At 46.4% G+C, this 27,869-nt stretch overlaps 1 protein-coding gene across 4 annotated transcripts in view; it reads left to right on the top strand.

The window, feature by feature from the left end:
* Nucleotides 1-27,869, top strand: part of DOCK5 (dedicator of cytokinesis 5) — a 221,546-nt gene that overhangs the window by 176,970 nt on the left and 16,707 nt on the right. For 3 of the 4 annotated variants that reach the window (XM_058720274.1, XM_058720273.1, XM_058720275.1), the window contains 10 exons: nt 67-107; nt 974-1,064; nt 4,931-5,050; nt 10,116-10,205; nt 11,910-12,014; nt 17,338-17,479; nt 20,328-20,409; nt 21,677-21,761; nt 22,183-22,269; nt 25,044-25,220. In XM_058720274.1, the coding sequence (XP_058576257.1) occupies nt 67-107; nt 974-1,064; nt 4,931-5,050; nt 10,116-10,205; nt 11,910-12,014; nt 17,338-17,479; nt 20,328-20,409; nt 21,677-21,761; nt 22,183-22,269; nt 25,044-25,220 (1,020 nt within the window). Of the gene's footprint in view, nt 1-66; nt 108-973; nt 1,065-4,930; nt 5,051-10,115; nt 10,206-11,909; nt 12,015-12,350; nt 15,325-17,337; nt 17,480-20,327; nt 20,410-21,676; nt 21,762-22,182; nt 22,270-25,043; nt 25,221-27,869 lie in introns of those variants that run through there. The other variant, XM_058720276.1, reaches the window with a different exon arrangement.

The raw sequence follows: 27,869 nt of genomic DNA, 5'->3' as shown, positions 1-27,869 counted from the left end.
CGTGGTTTGGCCATTTTTGATGACCTTTGGTTTACATGGGTATTTTTGACTCCCTTTTCTCGGTAGAATTTTTACAAAGAAAAGAAGAGAGAGGACATATACATAAGGTAAGCTGAAGGAGATTTCTGCTTTTGCCATTTATGCCATGGCTTTATTATTTATTTCTTCAGTTAACAAATACTAAGTCCCAACACCACGCTTGCTGCTTTGAGAGACACCAAAAAGTGTGTCATCTGCCCCGGGCCCCCCCAAAAGGGTAAGCTCTCTAGACAGATATGTAAGCACAGTACATAGGGAGACTGGTGTCGCGATTCCAGGAAAAGATAGAAAACTGGCCAGAGCAGTCGGGAAGCAGTCAGCAGAGGCATGGCCATGTGCCTTCCTGTCCAGGACTGCTGAAGTCCTGACCACAAAACGAACTTGGATTTAAACTGGATGTATTTTCTTAGGGAGAGATTCCATAGTTCTTATTAGCTTCTCGGGGGGGGGGGGGGGGGAGGGGGTCCGTGACAATTTTTTTTTTAATGGTTATTTATGTTTGAGACAGAGAGAACGCAAGCAGGGGAGGGGCAGAGAGAGAGAGGGAGACACAGAATCCGAAGCAGGCTCCAGGCTCCGAACTGTCAGCACAGAGTCATATGTGGGACTCGAACCCACGAACCGTGACATCATGACCTGAGCTGAAGTCGGATGCTTAACCGACCGAGCCACCCAGGCGCCCCATGACGCTAAAAAAAGAAAAAAATTAAGCATGCCTGTGTTAAACAAAAAGTACAGTAGAGTAGATGGAATGGGAAAGATACACAGGCAGGAAGCGGCACAGCGGGTTAAGTGGATGCGAAGACGGGAAGTAATAGATTCCTTGGTCTGTGAGAAGGAGGAGGGGAGAAAAGATGGGGAAGAGGCCGTGGTCTGGTTGCCTAATGAGGTGACCCTGAGCCCCAGAGCACCTCCTGTGTCCCCTTCTTACCAGGTACTTGTACAAGCTGCGGGATTTGCACCGAGACTCAGAGAACTACACAGAAGCCGCCTACACGCTTCTCCTACATGCTGAGCTTCTGCAGGTAAGTCGGTGGGGGAGGCTTTTTTCCACTGGGCGGGAGCCAACTGGCCAGCCCTTTGGGACCAAATGCCGCAGGCTTCCTGATTCTGACGGGAAAGAGCCTTGTCCAAGGGAGACCCCTGGAACCCAAGAGTTAGTCGAATACCATCTGAAACAAGCACAGCGAATTTCCTGACCAGTGTTGGGAAAATGTCGGTTATCATTTATTTAAAACTCCTTTGGAAGCAGAGCACAGCTCACAGGTCTCTAGTAATGGACAGTCTAACTGAAGAAACCAAACACGTTGATTAATATACGCAGCATATTAATAGATGTAAAAAAAAAAAAGATTGTGCAACTGTCAAGAAATAAGTTGCAAATGAGCATACCAGTACTTTCCTATTTATACTCTCTTACTGGGTAAAAGCGTGCCATGGATATAAGCACATCTGTACATCATGGTGTGTAATTATTCCTGGTCCCGACCAGTCCTCTAACTTTGGATTCTCGTATGAACCGCTTCTTTCAACATCGCAGTGTCGGAGTGACCAATAGACAGCTCACGCTTCACCCGGCAGCAACTGTTATTTCCCACTGTGGGTGGGGGATGATCTGTTCCTACCTTCTCCTTTCTGCCCATTTTACCAAAGCGCACCTCGGTCTACCCAGGGGCTCTGGCAAATACCTGTTGTAATCTTTTTTTCACCGCCCCCCTGTCGTGGCTGAGCAAGAATCATGGGCCTGTAGAGTTAGTGAACACCTCTGTCAGGGCACAGACTTTGTGGGGGGGGGGGTGGTGGGGGGCGGCGGTGGGGGGAAGCAGTTAAGATTTAGTCTCTTACTGGGAAAATTTGAAGTCTGTAGTACAGTATTGTTGTCTGTAATCATTATGCGTTAGATGTTCAGGATTTATTTATTCTCTGGCTGTACTGGTACCCTTCAAGAACATCTTCTTGACGCCTTGGTGCCTTCTGTTTGCATGTGTTTGGCTTTGTTAGGTTCCGTACATAAGAGATACCACGTAGCATTCATATAGTATTTTCCTTTCTCGGTCTGGCTTGTTTCACTTAGCATAATGCCCTCAGGGTCCATCCATGTTGCCGGGAAAGGCAGGATTTCCTTCTTTCTCGCGGCTGAATGCTACCCGATTGCATATCTTCCGCAGCTTCTTTATCCGTGTATCCATTGCTAGACGCTTAGGTTGTTTCCTTGCCTTGGCTATTGTGAATCATGGTGCAGTGAATGCAGGAGCCTAGAGATCTTTTAGAGATCCTGATGTCATGTCCTTTCCATCCACTTTTATTTATTTATTTATTTATTTATTTATTTATTTATTTATTTTAATGTTTATTTATTTTTGAGAGAGAGAGACAGAGCGTGAGTGGGGGAGGAGCAGAGCGAGAGGGAGGCACAGAATCCGAAGCAGGCTCCAGGCTCCGAGCTGTCAGCACAGAGCCCGACGCGGGGCTCGAACCCACAAACTGTGAGATCATGACCTGAGCCGAAGTCGGACACTCCACCGACTGAGCCACCCAGGCACCCCTTTTCTATCCACTTTTTTTTTTTTTTTTAATCTCCATTGCTGTTGTCCTGGTCCATTGTCTGTCCCCTAGAGCACCATGATAGCCTCCTATCGTATCTCTTTGTCTCTGTTCTTGCCCCAGCAATTAATTTTCTTGTATAACTTTATTTTATACTAAAAGAACACAGGTACGTTGTTCTTAGCTCTGTGATTAAACACAGGACTCCTCTGCCTCACCACGTTCCCCAGGGCAACCATTCACAATCCATATTCAAGTTCAGGGCGCTAAAAAGCTTATTGTGCGGGGGTGGGGTGGGGGAGGGCCGGTTGACTGTGGAATGATCACAAAGAGACTCCCTTGTGTCGGTGACCATAGGTCTTTTCATTTGTGCTGCTCAGAAAGTTAAACACCCTACCCTGGCATAAAGTATGCGGGGCGGATGCAGCTACGCCCCGCCCAGGTAGCTACTGGATTTAGGGTGCCGTTTACGAAGTACGGTCCGTAATTTTCCTCACTGGGATGATAGTCCATCTTTATCACGTAGTAAAGGGCTATACAGGGCAAGTCGCTTTTGTAGATTTGCTCAACTTTTGCATGGTCTGAATGAGTACTCCATCCATGCACCAGCACCACACTGCCCCATAGTATGTTTTACTACCTGGTAGTTACTCTTCACGGCTGTTCTTTTTTCCGAGTTTTCCACCCCATTCCTCTTGGTTTGTTTTTCCATAAGGACTTTGGAATCATGAAATTTAACCAGAGATCTAGGGAGAATTTCCATGCTTATGGAGTAGCTGTTTTCTCATCCAAAAGCATGATAGGACTTTCCATTTGTTTCCATTTGTCTGCTTTTGTGAATGTGTTAAACGTTTTCGGATGGAAGTCTTGCATATTCCTTGTTATGGTGATTCCTAAATACCTTTTCTCTTTACTTTAATTACGGCAAAATGCACATAACATAAAATGTATTGTTTAAACCATTTTTAAACCTTTCTATAAACTTTTTGTTTTTAATGTTTGTTTATTTTTGAGAGAGAGAGCATGAGCAGGGGAGGGGCAGAGAGTGAGGGGGACAGAGGTTCCGAAGTAAGCTCTGTGCTGACAGCAGTGAGCCGTGATGGGGGCTCGAACTCACGAATCATGAGATCATGACCTGAGCCGAAGTCGATGCTTAACTGACTGAGCCACCAGGCATCCCTATTTAAACCATTTTTTTTTTTCCAACGTTTTTTATCTATTTTTGGGACAGAGAGAGACAGAGCATGAACGGGGGAGGGGCAGAGAGAGCGGGAGACACAGAATCGGAAACAGGCTCCAGGCTCCGAGCCATCAGCCCAGAGCCTGACGCGGGGCTCGAACTCACGGACCGCGAGATCGTGACCTGGATGAAGTCGGACGCTTAACCGACTGCGCCACCCAGGCGCCCCAGCTATTTAAACCATTTTTAAGTGTACCATTCAGTTTCTTTATGTACATTCACGTTGTGGGGGCGCCTGGGTGGCTCAGTCAGTTGAGCCTCCGACTTCGGCTCAGATCGTGATCTTACGGTTGGTAAGTTCGAGCCCTGCATTGGGATCCGTGCTGACAACTCAGAGCCTGGAGCCTGCTTCTGATTCTGTGGCTCCTTCTCTCTCTGCCCCTCCCCTGCTCATGCTTGCTCTCTCGCTCTCTTTCTCTCTCAAAAATAAACATTTAAAAATTTTTATTAAAAAAGTACATTAAAATAAAAAGTACATTTTATTAAAAAAAAGTACATTAAAAAAAAGTAATTTTTGTTAAAAAAAAAAGTTGTGGTGCCTGGATTATCTTCTCATTTTGCGTTTTTTCTGTTGGGGTCTAATATTTTTCAGAGTGGTCATCTATTTATAGGAAATTCTTCTCTAAATTATTTCTGAGTTTGTTAATTTTTGTGCCGCTACTTAATTCTGTCACTGTCGGGGGTAGTTTTTCAGGTGACATGCTTTATGAAGGGATGGATTATGAAGAATAGAGTCTTGGTCTATACACAGTGATAGGTGTACCCCCTCCTGCCCACTGTTATACTTCTAATTTTTTTCTTTCATCCAATTGTCTGAGTGACACTGTCACTGAACGGCAGCTTTGCTGGTCGGCACCCTCGCCTTTTTCCTAACTTTTCACGTTCAGCGTGACACTTGTTTTGAAGCTGGCATGTGCCTTTTGGGGGGAGGGGGTAATTTATGTGCTTAATAAATAATCTAAACACTGCAATACGGCCAAGTTGAAAATATACACAAATTTGACTTTTACTAGCTGAATACTTGTTACATCGATCTCCTTTGATTAATTGACTTAGTTAATCACCGCGCTATGTTAATTTCTTTTGTTCCTTTTGTTTGTTTTTCAGTGGTCTGACAAGCCCTGTGTACCCCATTTGCTTCAGAGAGACAGTTACTATGTCTATACCCAGCAAGAGCTCAAAGAAAAGCTGTATCAAGAGATCATTTCATACTTTGACAAAGGCAAAGTGAGTTTGGTTTTTGTTTTTGTTTTTTGTTTTTTGTAGTAGGGGAGGGAAGAAATTGGCTGCAATATTGCAATGCCGTTCTGATGCTAACTACCCACGGTTAGCAGAGACCCCTCAGGTGAAGTGAGATAGTCACCAGTAAAACAGCCCTCTCTTTAGACAACCAGCCACAGTTTGGGGGACTCTGGACCACCCACACGTATGACCAGCTGACAATAAATTTGAGCGGAGAGGGTCCTATCAAATTTGATAGGTCCCTCAAATTTGAGGGTCCCTCAAATTTGATAATATGCCAGAACAACTAACACAACTTGGTAAAGTGCTGTGCTTACGATTACGAGTTTTATCTCAAAGGGCCCAAATCAGAACCAGCCAAATGAAGAAACACACAGGACACGGTCTAGGAGCGTCCCCAATGCAGGGCTTCTGTGTCCTCTCCCTGTGGATTCAGGTCACATCACTCTCCTAGCAACGCGATGTGTTCACCATTCGGAATCTGGCCTGAGCTCCTCCTGTGCATAGAGTCTTTGCTGGGGTTGAAGGCTTCATTAACTGACTCAGTGGCCACACGAGCGAACTCAGTGCCCAGCAGCCCTCTCCTCCCTGGAGGTCAAGCTGATACCATGTAGTTCAAGGCCCCAGCCCTCTAATCCCATGGGCTGCGGTTCTGGCAAGGCCAGTGCCCATTCTGAGACAGACCACAGGCCCAGTGTGTGTCACCTCATTAGTAGAACTTCAGGTGTGGTCTGAGGGTCCCGCCAGAAACAACAGAGACACTCTCATCACTGGGGACATTCCAAGAGTTTAGAAGTCCCCTCTTAGGAACTCGGGACAGAGACTGCACGAATTATTTTCGAACAGTGACTCATGACTCACTCTTTTCTTATTCCCATGTGTCTCTTGGAATTCTGGTATTTTTCATGGGAGAGGAAATGGAGAGATAGATTGAAGAAGTCAGTAGACATCAGTTATCTTGAAGACGCGTAACCCCATGGAGAACGTACCGGGCGGCCCAGGGCCCGGCTCTCCGTGACCCTAATTTCATCACTTAGGCATTGCTGGGTGCCAAGAGCCAGCACCATCATTTCGAGTGCATTCTCTAGAGATTGTAGGCACATGGCATGCCTGGGTGGCTCCTTGCCAGACTGCACAGGTAATAAGCAACCTGATTGCTCCAGGGGCTCTCGGGAAGGTAAAGTAAACATGTGAACTGGGCAGGAAATTGCGGAGTCTCTGGTGAACTGGAGGAAGCATGTTCGGCTGAAAGGCTTTAAAAAAAAAAAATTTTTTTTTAACGTTTTATTTATTTCTGAGAGAGACAGAGACAGTGTGAGCGGGGGAGGGGCAGGGAGAGAGGGAGTCACAGAATCCGAAGCAGGCTCCAGGCTCCGAGCTGTCAGCACAGAGCCCGATGCGGGGCTCGAACCCACGAACCGTGAGATCATGACCTGAGCCGAAGTTGGACGCCCAACCGACGGAGCCACCCAGGCGCCCCAACGTTTATTTATTTTTAAGAGACAGACAGAGTGCGAGCAGGGGAGGGGCAGAGAGACAGGGAGGTACAGAATCCGAAGCAGGCTCCAGGCTCCGAGCTGTCAGCACAGAGCCCGATGCAGGGCTCGAACCCACCAGTCGTGAGATCATGACCTGAGCCGAAGTCGGCCGCTTCACCGACTGAGCCACCCAGGCGCCCCTAGCTGAAAGGCTTTTACAATGGAGAAAATAGTATAGAAGGGATAACGGGGGGAAAAGGAAAAAACGGTGTGCTATCCAAACAAAACATCCTAGAGTTGACACGTTTCAGAGGTCTGGGTAGTTCTTACGGACTGCCACTTCTGGCCACTATTCCTGATTGATCAGTGCAACTTGTTGGTTAAAAATAGACAAATGAACAAGCCAACGCATCCTTCAGAATGGGAGAAGATGTTTGCAAATGACATATCGGTTAAAGGGCTAGTATCCAAAATCTAGAAAGAACTGACCAAACTCAACACCTGAAAGACAATCTGGTTAAGAAATGGGCCCAAGACATGAATAGACTTCTTTTCCAAAGAAGACATCCAGGTGGCTAACAGACACATGAAAAGATGCTTAACATCATTCGTCATCAGGGAAATTTATATCAAAACTACCATGAGATAGCACTTCACATCTGTCAAAGTGGCTCAAATCAACACAAGAAACAACAGAGGTTGACGAGGATGCAGAGAAAGGGGAACCCTCCTTACCCTGTTGGTGGGAATGCAAACTGGTGAAGCCACTTTGGAAAACAGTATGGAGGTTCCTCAAAAAGTTAAAAATAGAACTACCCCATGACCCAGCAATTTCACCACTGGGTATTTCCCCAGTGGATACACAAATACTGATTCCAAGGGACACATGCACCCTGATGTTTATAGCAGCACTATCAACAATAGCCAAATTATGGAAAGAGCACAAATGTCCATTGACTGATGAGTGGATAAAGAAGGCATGGCATATATATACAATGGAATATTACTCAGCCATCAAAAAGAGCGAAATCTTGCAACATTGTGGATGGAGCTAGAGTGTATTATGCTGAGCAAAATAAATCAGTCAGAGAAAGACAAATGCCGTATTATTTCACTCGTGTGTGGAATTTAAGAAGCAAAATAGATGAACATAGGGGGAAAACATGGACAAACCATAAAACAGACCCTTAACTATGGAGAACAAATTGAGGATTGATGGGGGAAGAGGGTGGGGGGTGGGATAAATGGGTGATGGGTATTAAGGGGGGCACTTGTTGGGATGAGCACTGGGCGTTGTATGGGAGTGATGAATCACTAAATTCTATTCCTGAGACAAATATTACACTGTATGTTAACTAACTGGAATTTAAATAAAAACTATAAGCAAACAAATTAATTTATAAAAGCCAGATAATCACCTTAATAAAATAGCTACCATCCATTTAGTACTGGTTACTCTTTTTGGTGATTTCCAGACTTCCCTTTCTAATTTAATTCTCCTTAAAACCCTATTAGGTAGATACTGTATCTTTTTTACAGGTGACAAACTTGAGGCCCAGAGAGCAAGTATATTTGCTCAAACACTTTGCTCTCTGCACCCCTTTGCCCTCTTAAACATCATTGAGGATCCCAAAGAGCTTTCTTCCCCCTGGATTATATTAATTGATACTTCTACTCTTAGAAATTGAAACAGAAAATCTTCAAAAATATTTGCTTATTTGTTCTCTTAAGGCCATTTTTACTATTAATATAAATCATATGTATTAAAAGTAAGTATATATTCCAGGGGCACCTGGGTGACTCAGTCGGTTAAGCGTCCAACTTCGGCTCAGGTCATGATCTCACGGTCTGTGAGTTCGAGCCCCGCGTCGGGCTCTGTGCTGACAGCTCGGAGCCTGGAGCCTGCTTCCGATCCCGTGTCTCCCTCTCTCTCTGCCCCTATCCCCGCTCGTGCTCTGTCTCTCTCTGTCTCTCAAAAATAAATTAAAAATGTTAAAAAAAAATAACTATACATTCCATAAAAATAGTGATTTGAGTAGCATCGTTTGACACGTTTGCAAATCTCTTCAGCATCTGGCTGAACAGGAGACAGCAGGATTCTCCTGTCTGCTTCTGTGTTCAGTCTCTCGCGGTATTACACCTGTTGTCGTCCCTGGGAAACCCCGTTGTATAAGAGGCTGGGGCTTGGGAAAGGCAAATAGCGTTATTGTTACTAAGGAGATAACGTTGCCTTCTGGTCCCCCTAATAGGGTCTTGGGGACTCGCGGAGACCAGGGACCACACTGTGAGAAGCGCCGTGCTTGGCCATCTCCCTGCCTCTTACATAACTTAGCATTTGGAGAGAACTTCTCTGATACTGTTGACTGGCTTCCAGCTCCAGATTCACCTGATCTGGAACGGGTTCCATATGGCAGATTGCAGAGCCTTTGCAGGGTTCCAGGCACTGAAGTTTCAGAGGGGCCAAATTTGGCAAATGATTTTTAGAAGGCTTAATGTTAAAAGGTGTTATAACCGTATGTGAACTGTCCCTACATTCCTTCAGCACCCAGAAACAATGGAACACAGCACCTGGTTAATAAGGATCAAGTAGGAAATTACCAGATGCTGTGTTGTTTATAGTGTCCATCTAAGAGGCGTTTATGAACTATCAAAATGAACCGAGGGCTCAATCTGGGATGCCAGCCTCAGGCACCACATATGTGCAGTAGGCTGTAACTGACAGTCATAAATGGTTAAAAAAGGCATTTTTCTTAAAACTCCCGTTGGCTAAGTAGATAGTTTGGTTAGGAATAGGGAATCAGGGGCGCCTGGGGGGGCTCAGTCGGTTAAGCGTCCGACTTCGTCTCCAGTCATGATCTCGCGGTCCGTGGGTTCGAGCCCCGCGTCGGGTTCTGTGCTGACAGCTCAGAGCCTGGAGCCTGCTTCGGATTCTGTGTCTCCCTCTCTCTGTGCCCCTCCCCTGATGGCGCTCTGTCTCTTTCTCTCAAAAGTGAATAGAAAGCATTAAAAATTAAAAAAAAAAAAAAAGGGAATCAGTGTTCTAAATTAGAGAAACCGCTTCCCAAATTGCACGCAACAGTATGGTTAGCCTTTCTTCCATTTTCTTCTCCTCCCAAACATCCTTATTCAAAGCACACACACACACACACACACATACACGCACCCCAGAATCAGAACCAGAGCTCACACCAACTTCCTTTCCCCTCTGACAAGACTTCCATGCTTTCAAAACCCAGGTTTGGGAACTGGTTCCTCTCAACTCTCCGTGGTCTTTCGTGCTTTGCCCTTTCAATGCCGTATTGCGTTGTTTAGGATGCACGGTATTCTTCATGTTCTTGCAAATAGAGTTATAGAAGGTGTGCCCTGGAAAGCAGCCAAGATATAGTAGCGTCATCATGTCAGAAAAAGACAAAGGTTTGGTTGATCCAGGAGGTGAGGCGTGGTGAGAATGTCTGCAGAAACTCAACCCACCTGACTCCTTAGTCACTGTCAGCGACTCTCCCCTGACTTTCACAGAGGGATCACCGACTGCTTTGTTCTCTGCTTGTAACCCTACCTTTCTTTTTCTGAAGATGTGGGAGAAGGCCATCAAACTGAGCAAAGAGTTGGCTGAGACATACGAGAGCAAAGTATTCGACTACGAGGGCCTTGGCAACCTGCTGGTGAGTCCCGGTCAGAATATATCAAGCCTCCAGAAGGAGTGTGAAAATCAGCATTCATGCACATGTTTTAGAACATTTGAGAAAGTCGAGATAAACAGCCTCCTTTACCATGGAAAAGTAAACCGTGCTCAAAAGAAAAATGAAAAAAAGATGAGGTCCAAAAAACGTTCGCGTTAACTTCCAGATTATCTCTGATAAAGAGCTCGAGATCCTTGCCTACAGACCTCTTGCCCCTGTCTGTGCCTTTTGTCTCTCTAAGGACCCTCCGTATTCCTGACCCATCTCCCCTCTCCCCTCGCAGTTACTCTGCCTTCTGTGAACACGCCCCATATTTCAGATATTTCCTGACATCTTCTGTTCATCAAAATTACTTGTTCTGTGGCCCACATCCTCAGGGTCCTGCTGGTGGCACAGATCAGCTATTTAACATAGCAAAACAAAAATAACCCTCTAAAGGTCCAGTGGTAGGCCAACACAGCGTTCCATTTGATAATTGTTAGTAGAGGAATCACAAAAGGTCAGGCCACCCATTGTTAGGTAATAATACAGTTGACCCTTGAACAACGCGGGATGGGGAGGTGAGGGGCGCCAACCCCCCCACACAGCTGAAAAACCGCACGTAACTTTTGATTCCCCCAAAACTGAACTACTAATAGCCTATTGCTGACCAGAAGCCTGCCTGATAACATAAACAGTTGATCGACACGTATTTTGTACGTGTATTCTATATTCTTACAATAAAGTAAGCTGGGGAAAGGCATTAAGAAGATTGAAAGGAAGAGAAAATATTTCCAGTCCTACACTGTCTTTATCAAAAAAAAAAAATCTGCCTGTAAGTGGACTCAAACATTTTAAACGCATACTGTTCAAGGGTCAAGTGCATTTTATTTGAGGGGATAGTTGTCAAGGTCACTTGGAAAAGAGCTTGCCCGCGTGCTGTGCCAGTTCCTACTCTCACACACAAAAATCACTTACTCATTTCCTGAACTAAACCGAGCTGTTCGTGATGTAACGTGTTACCCTTCGAAGCAAACGCTGTGATAGAAACCTTCACCTCAATAGAGTAGTAATGCAGTCATGGGACCATTGTGGGAGGGGCCGGGACATGCCTCAAAGACCCCAGGTCTGGCGACCTGTTTTGCTTTCTTTAAGTCTGACTCTCAGCCCTGGCTGGGAAACCTATTCCCGTGGGAAGGATTGAAATTAGGGCTGGTACCAGATCTTGAAAAACAGAACATCACCACCACCTTCTGGGCACTTGTGGCTGAACCAAGGACTTTAATCCAAACCACCTGTGAGAACCAGAAGATTCCTGATCTTTCCTCACGGGTCTCTGTTTCAGTGCAGCCACCCTCCGTGAATCTCAGAAAGAGCTTTTGAACCTTTTAGGGGTCCTGAACCCTCTTCAGGAAACTGTCCACCACTAAACACTGCCCCCCTCCATAGAGGCATATGCACACGTGTGCATCTTTCTGCATGCAGCTTTAGAGATTGCTAGACCCTCCAAGGCTCATTCACGGACCCACGTCCCAACCCTTTGATCCAAGAAAAGGATAACGTCTTGGCCCACGAGATATTTTCCAAAGACTTTTCATGTATCTGTTGATCCATGAGAAACAACAAAGCGAACAATACTCTGATCTTCCCCACCCCTCAGTGGTGCCCTTGTAACCTCCCTGTGGAATGCCTTGTTTTGTTTTCCAGAAAAAAAGAGCCTCGTTTTATGAGAACATCATTAAGGCAATGAGGCCTCAGCCTGAGTACTTTGCCGTTGGATACTACGGACAGGGCTTTCCTTCTTTCCTACGGGTAAGAATCCTCAGGGTGGTCCTCTAAGCCATTAAGCCATGCCATCTGAAGGAGGGAAGGTATTCATCTCTGTTCCAGATGGGCCTAGTGTGTTAGCAGCTGGAGGCCCATGTTCTCACTGTGGGAGGTCGGGGAGGGAAACCACTTCCTGCGTGGCCGGCGTCCTCACCCCACGCCCCCAGCCTCTGGTATTCTGGCAGCTCGATTGTAAAATGACTTTTCCCAGGTGGAATGAAAAGGGGAAAAACAGAACCCTCCCCTCCACTGGTCTGCTGCTACAGATCAGGCTGGGGGAAAGTGTGGATTGATGTGTTTCCTTGTTTATTTTGTTTCCAGCCAGGGCCAGTTTGAAAGCAAATATCCCAAGGACGGGACTGCGAAAGTTTCACAAAAATAAAAACAGGCGTTGTAATAGTGAAAAGGACCGTGTTTTTCCTTCTCAAAATTTTCTATAACGGGATACTGATTCTAAAATCTAAAAAACAAACAAAATCGTATTTTTTCCTGCACAAATGGAAGCCTCTTTAGAGGTAGCCGTGTTTGGATGTATGATCCATTTTCCTTCCCCTAACTTAAGAAAATGTAGAAAGGAAGTACTCTGCATGCTGCATCATTCCCAAGGAGGAGGTAACTCATTCATTCATTCTGTAACATCTGCTGAGTGCCCGCTGTGTACCAGGCACATACTAGGCAGATTATAATCAGATATGGCCCTTACTCTCATGGCATTTACAGCCTAATGGGTATAATGTTAATTGAATAATCATGCAAACAAATGGAAATTGAAACTGACCAAAACAGGTATCCTGTGCTGTAAGCGTTGGTTAACCAGGGAGTATTTACTGAAATATTAACCCAAGTAAAATTAAAACTTATGTTCACATGAAAAAAAAATTCACATGATTGTTTATAGGACCATTATTTATAATCACCAAAGACTGGATACAACTCAGGTGTCCCTTAGTTGATGAGGGGATTAAAAAAAATGTCAAAGAGCCATGCAATGGAATATTACTCAGTAATTAAGAGGAATAAAGTACGGGGGCGTCTGGGTGGCTCAGTCGCTTAAGCATCCAACTCTTGATTTTGGCTCAGGTCATGATCTCAAGGTTTCGTGAGTTCGAGCCCAAGTCAGGCTCTGCACTGGCAGCATGGAGACTGCTTGGGATTCTCTCTCTCCCCACCTGTCTCTCTGCCCCTCCCCGACTTGTGCTGCCTCTGTCTCTCCCAAGATGAATAAATGAACTTAAAAAACATTTTTTTTAAAGGAATGAAGTTCTGATACATACAAGCATGTGGGTGAATCCCGGTGCGTTGTGCTAATAAGTAAAAGAACTTAGAGCATAAGGTCTACGTACTCTCTGATTTTCTTTCTTTTTCTTTAATGTTTATTTTTTATTTTGAGAGAGAAAGAGAGCACACAAGTGGAGGACGGGCAGAGAGCCAGGGAGAGAGAGAATATGAGCAGGTTCCACACTGTCAGCAGAACCTGATGCGGAGCTCAATCTCACCAATCGTGAGATCATGACCTAAGCCAAAACCAAGAGTCGGACGCTTAATGGACTGAGCCACCCAGGTGCCCGTCTCTGATTTTCTTTATATGGCATCTGTTACGCTTAGCGTAGAGATGGAAAACAGATGAGCCGTCATCTGGTAGCTGTTGGGGAGGGTTGGGCTTCACAAGTATCAGGAAATTTTGAGTGGTAGTGAAACTGTTCTGTATCTTGATTGTGGTCATGGTTATGTTTGCCAAAACTGGCAGAATTTTACAGCAAACAGGGTAGATTTTACTCTATGCGAATCATGCCTGCGTTCTGTAAGAGTCGAGAAAGACTTCCTGGGAAATTGCTGTTCCGACTGCAATGTGAGCTTGGTGTTATGGAGATCAGGGTGATAGGAAGAAACATTCCAGGCAGAGGAAGTGGCAGGCGAGGGCATGGCTGTGCCTGGGAATGAAAGACCAGCACGGTGGTCACAGAGAGAGTGAGGTGAGCAGGGAGTTGAGGCACAAAGTGTGGGGGAGATCACACCGGGCAGGGCCGTGGGGTTGCCCCAGCTGTGTTGTCAACATCCCAAGGGCAGGAGGGAGCCATTGTGGATTCTAGGTGTTGGCAAGGTCATCGTCTGGCTGGTATGGGCAGTGGTCGGATGTGTATAGATAAGCCACTAGAAACTATCGCAGATTTTGAGAGAAGGGATGTCGGGATGGCCTAGGGAAGTAGGTGTAGGAAAAATGGAGGGATTTCGTACTTGGTGATTATTGTTGGGCCATGTGCGTGACAAAGGAGGAGAGTAGGTCTCTGGCCTGTGTACTAGAAGGGCTGTGGAGCCATCCACTAAGAGCAGTAAAGGAAAAGGATAGAGTCAATCCGTTCATTGAATAAATATTTATTGAACTCTTACTTTGTGCCTTGTTATATTATAGGCATGGGGGCACGGTCCAAAGCAACCCAAATCCTTGAAATAATGGAGCTTATATACTAGCTTAGACACACACACAAAATGTAAGTGAGACATTTAGTATGTCAGACAGCCTAGAACAATGCCTCACACCGTGTAGACGCTCCATAAGTATCAAGGAGAAGACGTCAGGGAAGGTGAATAGAGAGGCAGGTGATGGGGGTGGAGCTACAGTTTTAAATGGAGTGAATAGGAAAGGTGTCAGTAAGGAAATGACACTTGAGCAAAAACCTGAAAGAAGAGAGGGAATAAGGCAGACAACCGTCAAGAGATGAGATGGGGTACCAGGCAGTGAGGACAGCAGGTTCGGAAGCCTTGAGCCTGGAAGTGCATGACTAAGAGGACAAGTAGAGAATGGGGGCAGATGGCTCTGGGTACCGGATCGCAGAGGGCCTGTCCCATCTTTATACGTTCTTTGTGAAAGTCTGGTTTCGGCCATACTCCATGTGAGGTAAATTTGGAACATCCGAAAGATGCAAGTCAACAATCTGACGTATGGATCCAGAACTCAACGGAAAGTTCCCGGCTGGAGATAAAGTTGGTGGGTTATTTGCACCTGGATGAGGTAGCGTAGGGAAAGAGAATGGGGCACCAAGGGGAGAGGGTCTAGGAAGGAGCCTTGCAGTAGGTTCTAGTCTTAAATCGGCCCTCAGTCTCGGCACTCGAGTCCTGGTAAGGCAGTGGTGCCTGCCATACTTGCGTGTGGCTGCTGTGTCACATGACATAACGGACGTGGGTCGGTGGGCCAGCCAAGAGACTAGACTTTCCAGTTGAGACATCGGGGTCCAGATCATCGGCGGGGTGACTCTGTGATGTCGGCCAAATCCTATGACCTCCGCCTTCTCTGATGTGTAAATTGGAGAAATACTGCCCACTCCACAGGGCCGTTTTCAGAAGGAAATAAATGGCACGTAGGAGTGCTTTACACGCCGTCAAGTGGTTTGTGGATGCTCTGTGTTATCAAAGGTGCTGGAAAATATAAATGCCTCCTCAGTGATCTAACCTACGTGCCCTTCTGTCTTACGGACTATTTCCCCAAACTCAGACTATCTGACATTGTGTTGTCCGCTTCCCCCCAAGCCCAGCCCGGTCCCCTTCGTCCCCGTTTCTGTCAGCGGCACATGGCTCTTCCTGCTCCCGGGCCAGGCATCCCCGAATCCCCCTTGATTCTCCCCATCTGCTGGCCCTTCACCAAACACCAGAGTCAAACACCAGATCTCGTAGCTTCTCCTTCCCCCACTCAGTCCTGCCTAGGATTCCTGCAGCTGAACGTGCACTCCACTGTTCAGACGAGCCTGTCCGGGCTGCTTCTGTCATCCTTTCACTCCCTCCTTGCAGAACCCCCAGTACGTTCCCTGGGCCTTCGGAACCTGCCTTTCACTGGTCTGGCTCATCCAAGCTTATTTCTTCTACCTCAGTTCCATCCTGCCTGCCCCGTGGCCTTATCCTTCTGTTCACTTACCGTGCCTGTTTTGGTGGTCCAGCCCTTCTCTTTTCCTCTCCTTACCCTGTCTGTCCACCTGGGCCCGGTCAATCTCAGCGTCGTCCCTGAAGCCCTCCCTTGCAATCCGGGCTGGTCCGTGCTGACCTTGTGCTTGTCTGCTCCCGTTCACCTTGTTGCCCACGTCCCACACGTAGTGCCACCCTGTGCTCAGCTTCCTTGCCTGCCGCCGCTTTGCCTGAACGATGGCATTTCACGAGGCAGGAATTAGTCACATAAATCTTTCCCGGCTTGGAAAAACTTTCATCATCCCTTCTCAAAGATCTGGCCGTTTCGACTGCCATCAGCATTTTTCCTACAAGATACATTGCCTTCAAGTTACTTGTATCAACTGTCATATTTACTTGTTTTCTGTTTCTGCCAGAAGCTGAGTTTTGTGAGAGTGGGGGCATCATCATATCCCTCGTGTCTTAGCATGTCCACTGTGTTTGTCCAGTGCGTGTTGGTTATGTGAACGGACAAGTAAATTCTAAAAGCGATTTTCCCGGACAGTATGGGCCCTAGTTTTAGTTAAAAATGGCTCATGTCTGGGCTGCCAATGCTAAGTACTCATCTGTGATGAGCAGGTGAGCAGAAACCTTCAAACCGTGGCTGCGTTAGAACTTAACTTGGGCGACATCAGCCGTGAATCAGATTACTCCTAAGCCTGAGACTTAGGAAACTTCTTTCTTTAAAAAAAAAAAAAAAAAAAAAAAAAAAAAAAAAACACCAATTTTATTAATTTTGTTAGAAGAAGAATGTAGGTTAGAATGGAGAGAACAGTATTTAGTGCAGTTATTTTCCTTGAGACGTCGACATTGCCCTCCACGGTGGTTTTCGGGATAATCTAGGGACTGCTCTAAAGCATTCCTGTTCTTCCCAAGTGAAAGTTTGTTGTGTTGACTCTCTTCACGCATTCCCGTCCTGTATGTCAGTGCCACTCCAAATGCTGGTCCACAGACCGTTACTGGATCTTGATGGGAGGAGGGATTGCCTGGGAAGAAATCGCTGAGAACGTCTTGCTATGGGGGAAAAAAAAAATCCGCTAAATTCAACACTGTGCCCGGTGACATCACAGATCCATATCAGGGCACAAGCCCCTCATTGCCTTGTGGATGAGTGCAGAGCACTCCTCTGGTCTGTGGTCGTTGGGCCACACTATGAGAAGCACTGCAGAAGCAGCTTTATGCCCTTGACCTTAATGCCCGAATCACCCATGAGCTCTTGCCGGATAGGGTGGTTGGTGCAGGGCGCGCGGTGAGTATTCAGTGAGAACTTGATGGCGCTTTGGCTGGGAGGGCATGGCTTCCTCAGCACCGGGCTCTCCAGGGCTCCTTCACGCTTCATATTTAACTTCCCAGCCTTGCTGTCTCTGACCTGCAGAACAAAATCTTTATCTATCGGGGGAAGGAGTACGAGAGGCGAGAAGACTTCAGCCTGAGGTTGCTGACGCAGTTCCCCAATGCCGAGAAGATGACCAGCACCACGCCCCCGGGAGAGGAAATCAAGTCGTCCCCAAAACAGTGTATCCTTGCCTTGGGGAGACACGGCCCGGCCCGGCCACAGAAGCTAAGGGTTCGGTCCCCCGACCACTCGTTTAACCATTCTGACTCAGCCTCCCATTCTGTGTCAAAGCTTTGGGGCCCTATGTCCTTAGCTCATGGTTACGAAGTAGAGGAGAGAGACAGTAAGCAGATCTTGAATAGGAAAGGATGTTTTAGAGCCAAATGGAGAGCTTGAGGACAGAGCGTTCCTGTTCAGAATCCTGGATCCTGGGTAAAGATGTCTGGCTCCTCTTTTGTAACATGCAATGACTTATTGAAAAATTAATTACATGCTTTCTTTTTTTTATTTTTCAGATGTTTTTATTTATTTTTGAGAGAGAGAGAGAGAGACAGAGTGTAACTGGGGGAGGGGCAGAGAGAGGAAGACACAGAATCCGAAGCAGGCTCCAGGCTTTGAGCCGTCAGCAGAGAGCCCGACACAGGACTTGAACCCACGAACCACGAGGAGCCACCCAGGCACCCCTATTACATGCTTTCTTATAAATAAGTAAATAAGCGAGCTCCATGACAAAATTATTTTTGAAGCCTTTTCACGTGTTTTGTACTAAAATAAAGATGTTCTAAAATTGAACAGTATTCGGAATAAAGAGAGGTAGGTAAGACAGAGCCGGTGTGGCATGGTAGATAAAAAAACAGTCTCTGGAGCCTCAGTGCCTGGGTTCGAGTCTCAGCTCTATCATGTACTATGTCTCTTAAGGGCAAGGTCCTTAATGTCTATGCTCCTTCGTTTTCCCATCTATAAAATGGGGATGGTGTTCATTCTTTCTCATGGAATTTTTGTAAAGATGGAGCAAATATATGTCAAAGATTAGTAACAATGCCTGGTATTAATACAAATTCAATAGATATTGCCTATTATCATAGGTACCGGTGTAGAAAGATTCACGATAATAACAGACCAATAGACAGACCTTTAAGAGAACAGCGACCCGTTAACGCACAGTAGGTGCTTGGAAAAAGACTAGTCTTTGAGGATAAATCCTTGTTTGGGTTATGAGGGTTCAGAAAACCACCGAGCTGCCTCTGTGGTGTGGGAATGAAAAGAGGTCTTCCAAGAACTGAGTCCCTGTCGCTTGGCCCCCGGCCCTTCCTGCGTATCCACCAGACCTTGTCGAAACTTCTTCGTTCCTCCAGGTCTTGCTTTCTCATATACGAGGTGTGAGTCTGTTTTCCCTCAACACCTAGTAGCACTTCTGTGAGGATCCAGATAGAAAGGAGATCATTAAAACGCTCTGTCAGCTAGACCGGTGTGAGGCCCAGCCCGGTGGTGCTCAGATTTTCTCATGCGTGAGGATCACCACGGAGAGATTCTCACTGAGCAGTTGTGAATTCTTTTTTCTTTTCTTTTCTTTTCTTTTTTTTTTTTTTTTACTGCTTATTTATCATTGAGAGAGAGAGCGTGCATGTGTAAGTGGGGGACCGTGAATCCGAAGCCAGGCTCTGCTGCACTGACGGTGGTGAGCCCAATGTAGGGCTTGAACTCACGAGCTATGAGATCATGACCCGAGTCAAAGCTGGATACTCAACGCCCGGAGCCACTCAGGCGCCCCTCAGCAGCTGTGAATTCTTATTTTTTATTTTTTTTTAATTAACGTTTATTTATTTTGGAGACAGAGACAGAGCATGAACGGGGGAGGGGCAGAGAGAGAGGGAGACACAGAATCCGAAACAGGCTCCAGGCTCTGAGCCGTCAGCCCAGAGCCCGACGCGGGGCTCGAACTCACGGACCGCGAGATCGTGACCTGAGCTGAAGTCGGACGCTCAACCGACTGAGCCACCCAGGCGCCCCAGCAGCTGTGAATTCTAATTCTGTATTCTGAGTACCTGTCTTGGTGCCAGGGTCTAGAGACTTCACCCAGAAATCCCGGAAGTCACTGTTCTGTCCGGACGCATGGCCTGAAACTCCAGTTTAAATGCTGCAGATTTTGAAACGGTAGATCTGCACTGGCAAGGGCCAGAGATAAAAGGTTATTACTAATTCAGACTATCAAGTCAGAGACTCAGGTCTTACCCCCGAGCTGGCTTTGAAGCCTGGCTTTACCATTTACCAGTTACGGGCTCTGGCTCATCTCGGAGCCTCCGATTCCTCATCTGTAAAAGATTTATCACATCCATGTGTTAGTTGTGTTTTATTAGAGGTAACGTATGGAAAGCCTACTTCAGGGGCGCCTGGGCGGCTCAGTCACTTAAGTCCTACTCTTGATTTCAGTTCAGGTCATGATCTCATGGTTTGTGAGACTGAGCCCTGCGTCAGGCCCTGCACTGACAGCACGGAGCCTGCTTGGGATTCTGTTTTCCTGTCCCTCTCTCTCTGCCTCTCCCCCTTCCCCCCTCCCTCACAAGGAAGGAAGGAAGGAAAAAAAAAGGAAAGACAGAAAATCTACATCAGTCCCCAGCTATGGCCCTCAATAAACAAGTACTATCCAAAGATCCCAGAAATTCCTATTGCACAGGCTCTAGAGTCTGGCTATTTCAGAGGCATGCTTGTCCAAAAGAAATTATTTAAAACTGTGTCTAATCCCCGCCCCCCGATATTTCACTGATGCCTATTTTCCTATGGCAAGGTTGTTTTGCCAGGTGTCTGACCAAAAAATGTCCTAGGATTGTGGCTTAATCAGGCATTTTGATAATACGTAAGGAAACCCTGTTTTCCGTGCGGTCCTGGCATTCAGTGAAAAAGAATAATTAATGCAGGTACCATGATGTCCCATCTGTAAAGCCGGGGGGGGGGGGGGGGGCGGAACAAGCAGTCCTTTCTGCCTGTGACAGCTTCATGGCCCAGCCCCTTTTCCTTAATGAGCTCGTCAGACATGCAGTGTTTCACCGTAAAGCCAGTGATGAGCCTGCCTCCCAGCTACAAGGACAAACCAGTTCCAGAGCAGATCTTAAAGTAAGGAGGGGTTCTTTTGGTTTGTTTTTAGAAACATTTTTTTTCTCTGACACACTTGATCTAGAAGTACCTCAACACCAAAGCCTTGAACTCATTACGGTTTGGAAAACCTTCTGTTGTCTTAAACCTCTGGAGCTGCTCTAACAGGATATACCACAGACTGGGTGGCTTATAAACAACAGACATTCATTGCTCACAGTTCTGGAGGCTGGGAAGTCCAAGGTCAAGGCTCCAGCGGCTTTGGTGTCTGGTGAGGACCTGCTTCCTGGTTCATAGACATCGACTTCTTGCTGTGTCCTCACGTGGCAGAAAGGGTGACGGATCTCTCGGGTCTCTTACAAGGGCACTAATCCCATTCAAGAGGGTAGAACATAAGCACTTACCACGGAGGCTACTTCCTAATACCATCACGTTGTGGGGGGGGTGGGGGGGGTGTTAGGATTTCAACATATGCACTTGGGGGGAACCCAAGTGTTCAGACCACAGCAACTCTTTATTTTCAGTATAAAATATGAGCTTGGTAACTCAAAGGGATTTGGGCAGGTGGGGTGGGGGTTGGGGTTTTTTTAGGCAGAGGGAGATCAGGAATTTCACTGTTAGGTTTTGGATCTCCTGGATCTCAATTCCACCCGGAAGCACTCACTTAGGAGTGGCTGACCTCACCTTGCCTGGTGGGTTCCCCAGTGATCACAGGTCCCGGTCTTTTTCCTCAGAAGCTAAGATATTAGAAGGATTGCTAGAACTGCGATAAAACTATTACAAATGCAATCACAAATATGGATATAAGTACATACGCCTTTTTATTTTTTTTATTTTTTTATTTTATTTTTTTTTTTAACGTTTATTTATTTTTGAGACAGACAGAGCATGAACGGGGGAGGGTCAGAGAGAGGGAGACACAGAATCTGAAGCAGGCTCCGGGCTCTGAGCCGTCAGCACAGGGGCCCGACGCGGGGCTCGAACTCCCGGACCGCGAGATCGTGACCTGAGCTGAAGTCGGCACTCAACCGACTGAGCCACCCAGGCGCCCCGATACGCCCTTTTAAATGGCGAGCTGTGAATGGATTCGTAAATAAGAAAATTCAGATGTGCAATAAAATGTGCACCCCCTCCCGCCTTCCTTATGAAGACTGTGTCTGTTTTGAGATCGCTTAGGGGATAAGACTCGGTCTGTGGAAGACGCGGCCCAGGGCTTATTGAAGTTTGCTCAAGGAGCGCCTGTACTAAGAGAAACTCCAGTGTTGTGGCGATGTCTCTCTCTCCCCAGCTACTACAGAGCCAATGAAGTACAACAATTCCAATATTCCCGGCCATTCCGGAAAGGAGAAAAGGATCCAGATAATGAATTTGCTGTGAGTCCACCCACTCTGCCCTCTAAAACAAGGTCAAGTTGCCATCCAAATGGAGGCTTTCCACCTGACCGACACAGACAGCAGAAACGATGGCAGCACGAGGGGTAGAGGTTCTACGTGCTTACTGCATAGACAGCAGGCCAGCTCAGTGGAAAGCTCTAGACTGGCACCCATCCAAAAAAAAGGGCTCTACTGTGGGGCTCCGATGTTGTGTTGAGTATGATTTGAGCAAGCCACGCCTCTTGGGACCTCACATTTCCCCTCTAGAACGTGAGAGGGCCCAAGTAGATGACCCTTTGCAGCTTTAAACATTTTGATGCCCATTCACTAAGGAAGCATTTGAGAACAGAATCTCACTGAACTCAACCCTGGCCATTTCAGCCTGGGAACTGACACTTTCTATTGTCTTTCCTTCCACCAGACCATGTGGATCGAAAGGACCACGTATACGACTGCGTATACCTTTCCTGGCATCCTCAAGTGGTTTGAAGTCAAACAGATTTCAACGGTGAGTCACTTGGAATCGGAATTCAGAAAATTCTTTTGTGTCTCCAAATATAATAAGGGCCTTTGTTAAGTGCCCCTCCGGTTCTCACTAGGCTGGCCAGCCTCCTCTGGCCAACTTTGTTTTCCAAAAGAGAAATAAAAGGCATGCTTGTGTAATAAAACTCCTCTGTAAAACTGATGTTACAAACCAACCCTAAAGGTCACTCACAGTGAATGACTCTTTTATGACCAAATGAGTCTTGTCTCCTCATAATCCCACCAAGCGCCCCAAACCATTTTCAGAACGTCTCCTTGGAGTTTCCTGCCAATCAGATTCTTCTCTCCCAAAACATTTCCTCTTCTTTCATTCGTGGCTGATCACATCTACCAGTCCCCCCACGCTCTCCCTTCTCCAGCACTCCCAAAGCTGACCCTTTTACCTTCTTAATATTTATTAAATCTGTTTGTTTGTTTTTTCCAGCTCTCCTACTACTGTACCCTGTTTTAGTCCCTCGTTCATCTCTGGTGGAAAAAGCCCCCTCATTGGCCTCCTGCTTGGGCCTTCACAGGCTTGTTTTCCACACTGTCTCAGAGTGTGAGTTTCCACAGTGGAAAGCTGACCGTATCATTCTCATGCTCAAAACCTTGCCGTGGCTCCCCAGTGCCTAGAGCATAAAGCCCCTGCTCCTTAGGACACACATGCAGAATCTTTGTGACTCGGTTCTGCCACCTCATCTCTTCAGGAATCTTCTGGAACTAAACTGCTCATTCCATGCTATTTCAGCCCTCCTTGATGATGCAGCGTTTTCCCTGCCCAAAGTGGTACTTCTCAACCTAACTAACTCCCACTGAAGTTCAGTTAGGTACCTGCTTCGCCAGGAAGCCATCTCTGAAACTCCCAATTGGGATTAGATGCCCTTTCTCTGTGCCCCGTTGCAACCCGGTTTTATTTCTTTACATTTTTTTTAACGTTTATTTATTATTGAGAGAGCATGAGCAGGGGAGGGGCAGAGAGAGAGGAAGACACAGACTCTGAAGCAGGCTCCAGGCTCTGAGCTGTCAGCACAGAGCCCGACGCGGGGCTCGAACTCACAAACCACAAGATCATGACCTGAGCCAAAGTCGGACGCTTAACCGACTGCGCCACCGAGGCGGCCCAACCCAGGTTTATTTCTAACAAGTTACTACCATGCTTACATGTCTTGAGATGCCACTAAAACCGTAGGCTCCTCCCCGCCATGAATTCTGTCTTAATCACTTTTGTAACTGTAGAGCATAGCCCGGTACTTGGCATGAAATACACTTTGAGGAAATATATCCTGAACAAATCTGAACGGAAATCTGATGTCTTCCATGCCACTAGTAATAATATCGCTATCCCTCAAGTGTGAATATGATTTTTGGACAGAGACTTTTGGAATCAGGCTGTGGTAGGAGGTCATTTGTCTGGCAGTGGCTAAAATGAAGAACGCGGGTTTTCTTGAAACCTGGCTTTGAACGCTTGCCCACAGGAATTGCTTGAACCTATATTGAATCTTATTTCATTTTCGTCCCAGATTCAGCTTGGATACTCTTTTTTAATTTTTATGTTTATTTTGAGACAGAAAGAGCACGTGTGAGCAGGAGGGGCAGAGAGAGGGAGAGAGAGAGAGAACCCCAAGTGGGCTTTGCCCGATTAGCACGGAGCCCGGGGGCAGGGCTCGATCTCACAAATCATGAGATCGTGACCTGAGCCAAAGTCAAGAATCAGACGCTTAACGGAGCCACCCAGGTGACCCCAGCTTGGATATTCTAATACATCCCGTTATTTCTGGCTGCTTCTGACCACAGAACCCATACTAAGGTGACTTAGGTATGGTTTGAATGCATGGCTTCCAAAACTTACCTTTGCTTGTGGCAGAAACATCGAGCCCCTTGCCAGTGAACTTTTGGGACGTTGCAGAAGTATCTTGGATCAGATATCCTGCTACTCTCTTGTCACTTATCTTCTCAGAAATATCTGAGGAAGCTTTGCCTAAAAGGCCATCATTATTACATCTGCCTTTCTTTTCCCCCCAGATTTCTGGTAGACCTTTTGCCCCGAGAAATTATCACTACTATAGCTCTAATTTTTAGGTCATCCTTGTACTTTCTAAGGACATTTTAAGTAGTTTACTTCACAACTTAGCAAGACCATTTCAAGTAAGTGTGGGATCCAAATAGACATAACCTTGACAAGCACAACTTTACTAGTAGTTTTATAGCCTGGTGAGAATTTTAAACTTTTTATTTTTTTAAAAAACTTTTTTTTTTTTAAATGTTTTATTTGTTTTTGAGACAGAGAGAGACAGAGCATGAACAGGGGAGGGGCAGAGAGAGAGGGAGACGCAGAATCAGAAGCAGGCTCCAGGCTCTGAGCCGTCAGCCCAGAGCCCGACGCGGGGCTCGAACTCACGGACCGCGAGATCGTGACCTGATCCGAAGTCGGACGCTCAACCGACTGAGCCACCCAGGCGCCCCGAATATTAAACCTTTTAAAAGGAACACTTAGGGGGTGCCTGAGTTAAGCGTCTGACTCTTCATTCCGGCTCAAGACATGATCTCACAGTTCGTGAGTTCGAGTCCCACATCAGGCTCTGCACTGAGCACATGGAGCCTGCTTGGGATTCTCTCTCCCTCTCTCTCTGTCCCCAGCCTCTCAAAATAAATAAATAAATAAATACTTTTAAAAATAAAATGAGAGGAACACTTAGGATTTTTTCAAAACTTGCCGTGAATTCACAAAATGCCCTTTCACTCCCTTGTCCACTGTCGCAGGAGGAAATCAGTCCCCTGGAGAATGCCATAGAAACCATGGAACTCACCAATGAGAAGATCAGCAACTGTGTTCAACAACATGCCTGGGACCGGGCCCTCTCTGTGCATCCTCTCTCCATGCTGCTCAGTGGCATCGTAGACCCGGCTGTCATGGGGGGATACTCCAACTATGAAAAGGTGGGCTGGGCCCTGGAATCCCCACTGAATCCCATGTCATTCCGTGCCTCTCGCCCTGTGGCTCTGTGCGGCTGGTGCATTAGTTTCTTACGACTTGGCTGAGAGAGTTTTTCACTGTGCCCTTTTTACGAATGAGCAAATGAAATTAATGAAAAGCTGATCCCTGACCTCACACCTCCGAGAGATCCTCAGCAGCTCAGGCAGGGTTGGGCCACTGCCTGGTAAAGAGTCACTGACAGATCAATCTAATACACCATCTCTGGTTGATTTACCTGTTGTTCCCTCTCCCTTTCTCCACCGAGAAGTAGAAAGCTTACAGGCGGCCCCAGAGGTAAAGATGCTCTAGAACTGAAGAAGCACCCGTGGGAAAGGCAGAACTGTGCTCTATCTAAAATTGGCTTCTAGGGGCACCTGGGTGGCTCAGTCGGTTAAGCGTCCGACTTCGGCTCAGGTCATGATCTCGCAGCTCATGGGTTGGAGCCCTGCCTCAGGAACTGTGCTGACAGCTCAGACCCTGGAGCCTGCTTTGGATTCTGTGTCTCCCTCTCTGCCTCTCCCCCACCCACACTCTGTCTTCTGTCTCTGTCTCTCTCTCTAAAATAAACATTAAACAAATTTTTGTTTAACGGAGTTAATGTATCCAACATGTAAAAAAACATGCAATTAATGGAGGCAAGATTTTTAATTATTCACTGTGTTTCCAGTGGCTAAGTAATTTTGGAGTCCTCTTGCTGGATATAAACAAACATTTGGCTACTATGCTCCTGCGGAGTAGCCGGGAGAGTGAGTGGAAAGAAAAGGAGATGAACGAGAAGGGCGAGTGGTTATTAGGTGGGCTGATTCTGTTATTTCCATTTATACACAATGTCCTGAGAAGACCAGGGGCTTTAGAGTCAGTCACTCCTGTGACCCAATCCTGGCTTCCCATTGGCCACCGTGTGCCCTCGGGTGAGATACGTTACCTCTTTGAGCCCCAAGCTTCGTACCTGAAAAAATGAGGAAAATGCCTACCACGCAGAAGCGGCTGGACGCTTATCTTGTATATAAGGAACATCACAGAACACTTGCCTTATAGTTGAGGCTTGATCGGTGTTGACTTCTTCCTCTCTCCTGTCTGCTTGGAGACAAAGGTGATCTGAACGGGCAGTGCTCTGCGGCTGTTGCTATAACAATCTTCTTTTTTCTCCTTTCCCTTCAACCTTTCAGCCTTCAGAATCACTACACTTAGCAGCTGGGAAAGACGCAACACCAGAGATCAGCTTCTTGTTTGCCCGTGCTTAGTGTTGATAATAACCTCCAGTGTTCTCATGGAATTCAATACAAAACTAGGATCCAGAATATAATCCTTTTTTTTTTTTTTTATAACGTTGTAAGGATTGTGGTGGGTTTTTGTGTCCTGTAAACTATCTAGTACTAATTTCGATGTGCTTTTCCAAGTGTTGTTTTTTTTACAGAATGGCCCTGTTCGAATTCAAATTCGTATATGCCAGTAATCTGTGAATAGTATGTAATTTCGTATGAAGTTTTTTCCAATGTCAGAGACTTCTAATTTAAAAAAATTTTTAAAGGGGAAGTTGGTTACGTACACAGATTTCAAGACTTTTAAAAATACTAAATTGCACTTTTAATCAATATGGTATGCGTTTGTATATTTTGAAGTGTAAGAAAAAAGGTAAATTCCTTGATCGCCATGACCCCCACGGCAATTAATTTGGGGAATCTACCATCACCTACCAATACAGGCGACCTATCTTAAAGCAGCCCATTAATCACTGCCGTAATTCATCAGCCCTTTTCTCTCACAAGGCAGGACTCTTCGAAAAAAACTGAATTTCAGGGCACTCTGCTCTGGTGGTCCTTGACTCAACCAATGTTCTGGGAATCTCAGTGCCTTTTATCTTACATCAAAAAATCGTTTTTAACTTTTGAAGATTCAAACTGCTTCTGTTTGGAGGGTGAAAGTGGATGAAGATTAAAGCCATACTACTTTTTCATTCATTTCTCCCTAACTATGAATCCGGCTACAGCGTGTGTTCTCCAGATGTGCTGTCCTGCTTCCTGTTTGTGATACTCAGCCTGCATATATTTATAGCCCTTGTGGTGTTAGTTTGCTAGGGCCGCTGGGACAAAGGCACAAACAGGGTGACTTAAAACACAGTCCCGGAGCCCAGTAACCTGAAATCCGGCATCAGCAGGGTTGGTGCCTTCTGAAGGCTGTGAGGAAAGATCTGTTCCCTGCCTCTCTCCTAGCTTCTTTTTTTTAAAAAAAAATTTAAATGTTTTATTTATTATTTTTGAGAGAGAGCGAGAAGTGGGGCAGGGGCAGAGAGAGAAGGAGACACAGAATCGGAAGCAGGCTCCAGGCTCTGAGCTGTCAGCACAGAGCCCAACGCGAGGCTCGAACTCAAGAACCGTGAGATCATGACCTGAGCCGAAGTTGGACACTCAACCGACTGAGCCACCCAGGCGCCCCAGCCTCTCTCCTAGCTTCTGAGGGGTTGCTGGCAACCTTTGGCACCCCTTATCCCTCTTCACACAGCGTTCTCCCAGTGTCCAACCTTCCCCTTTCTATAAGGGCATCAGATACGTGGAATCGATGGTTCGTCCTACTCCACTGTGACTCCACTCTGACACTCCATGGTGACCATA

This window comes from Neofelis nebulosa, chromosome 3, assembly GCF_028018385.1.
Source record: "Neofelis nebulosa isolate mNeoNeb1 chromosome 3, mNeoNeb1.pri, whole genome shotgun sequence".
Lineage (NCBI taxonomy): Eukaryota > Metazoa > Chordata > Mammalia > Carnivora > Felidae > Neofelis > Neofelis nebulosa.
This window is presented reverse-complemented; position numbering and strand designations above follow the sequence as displayed.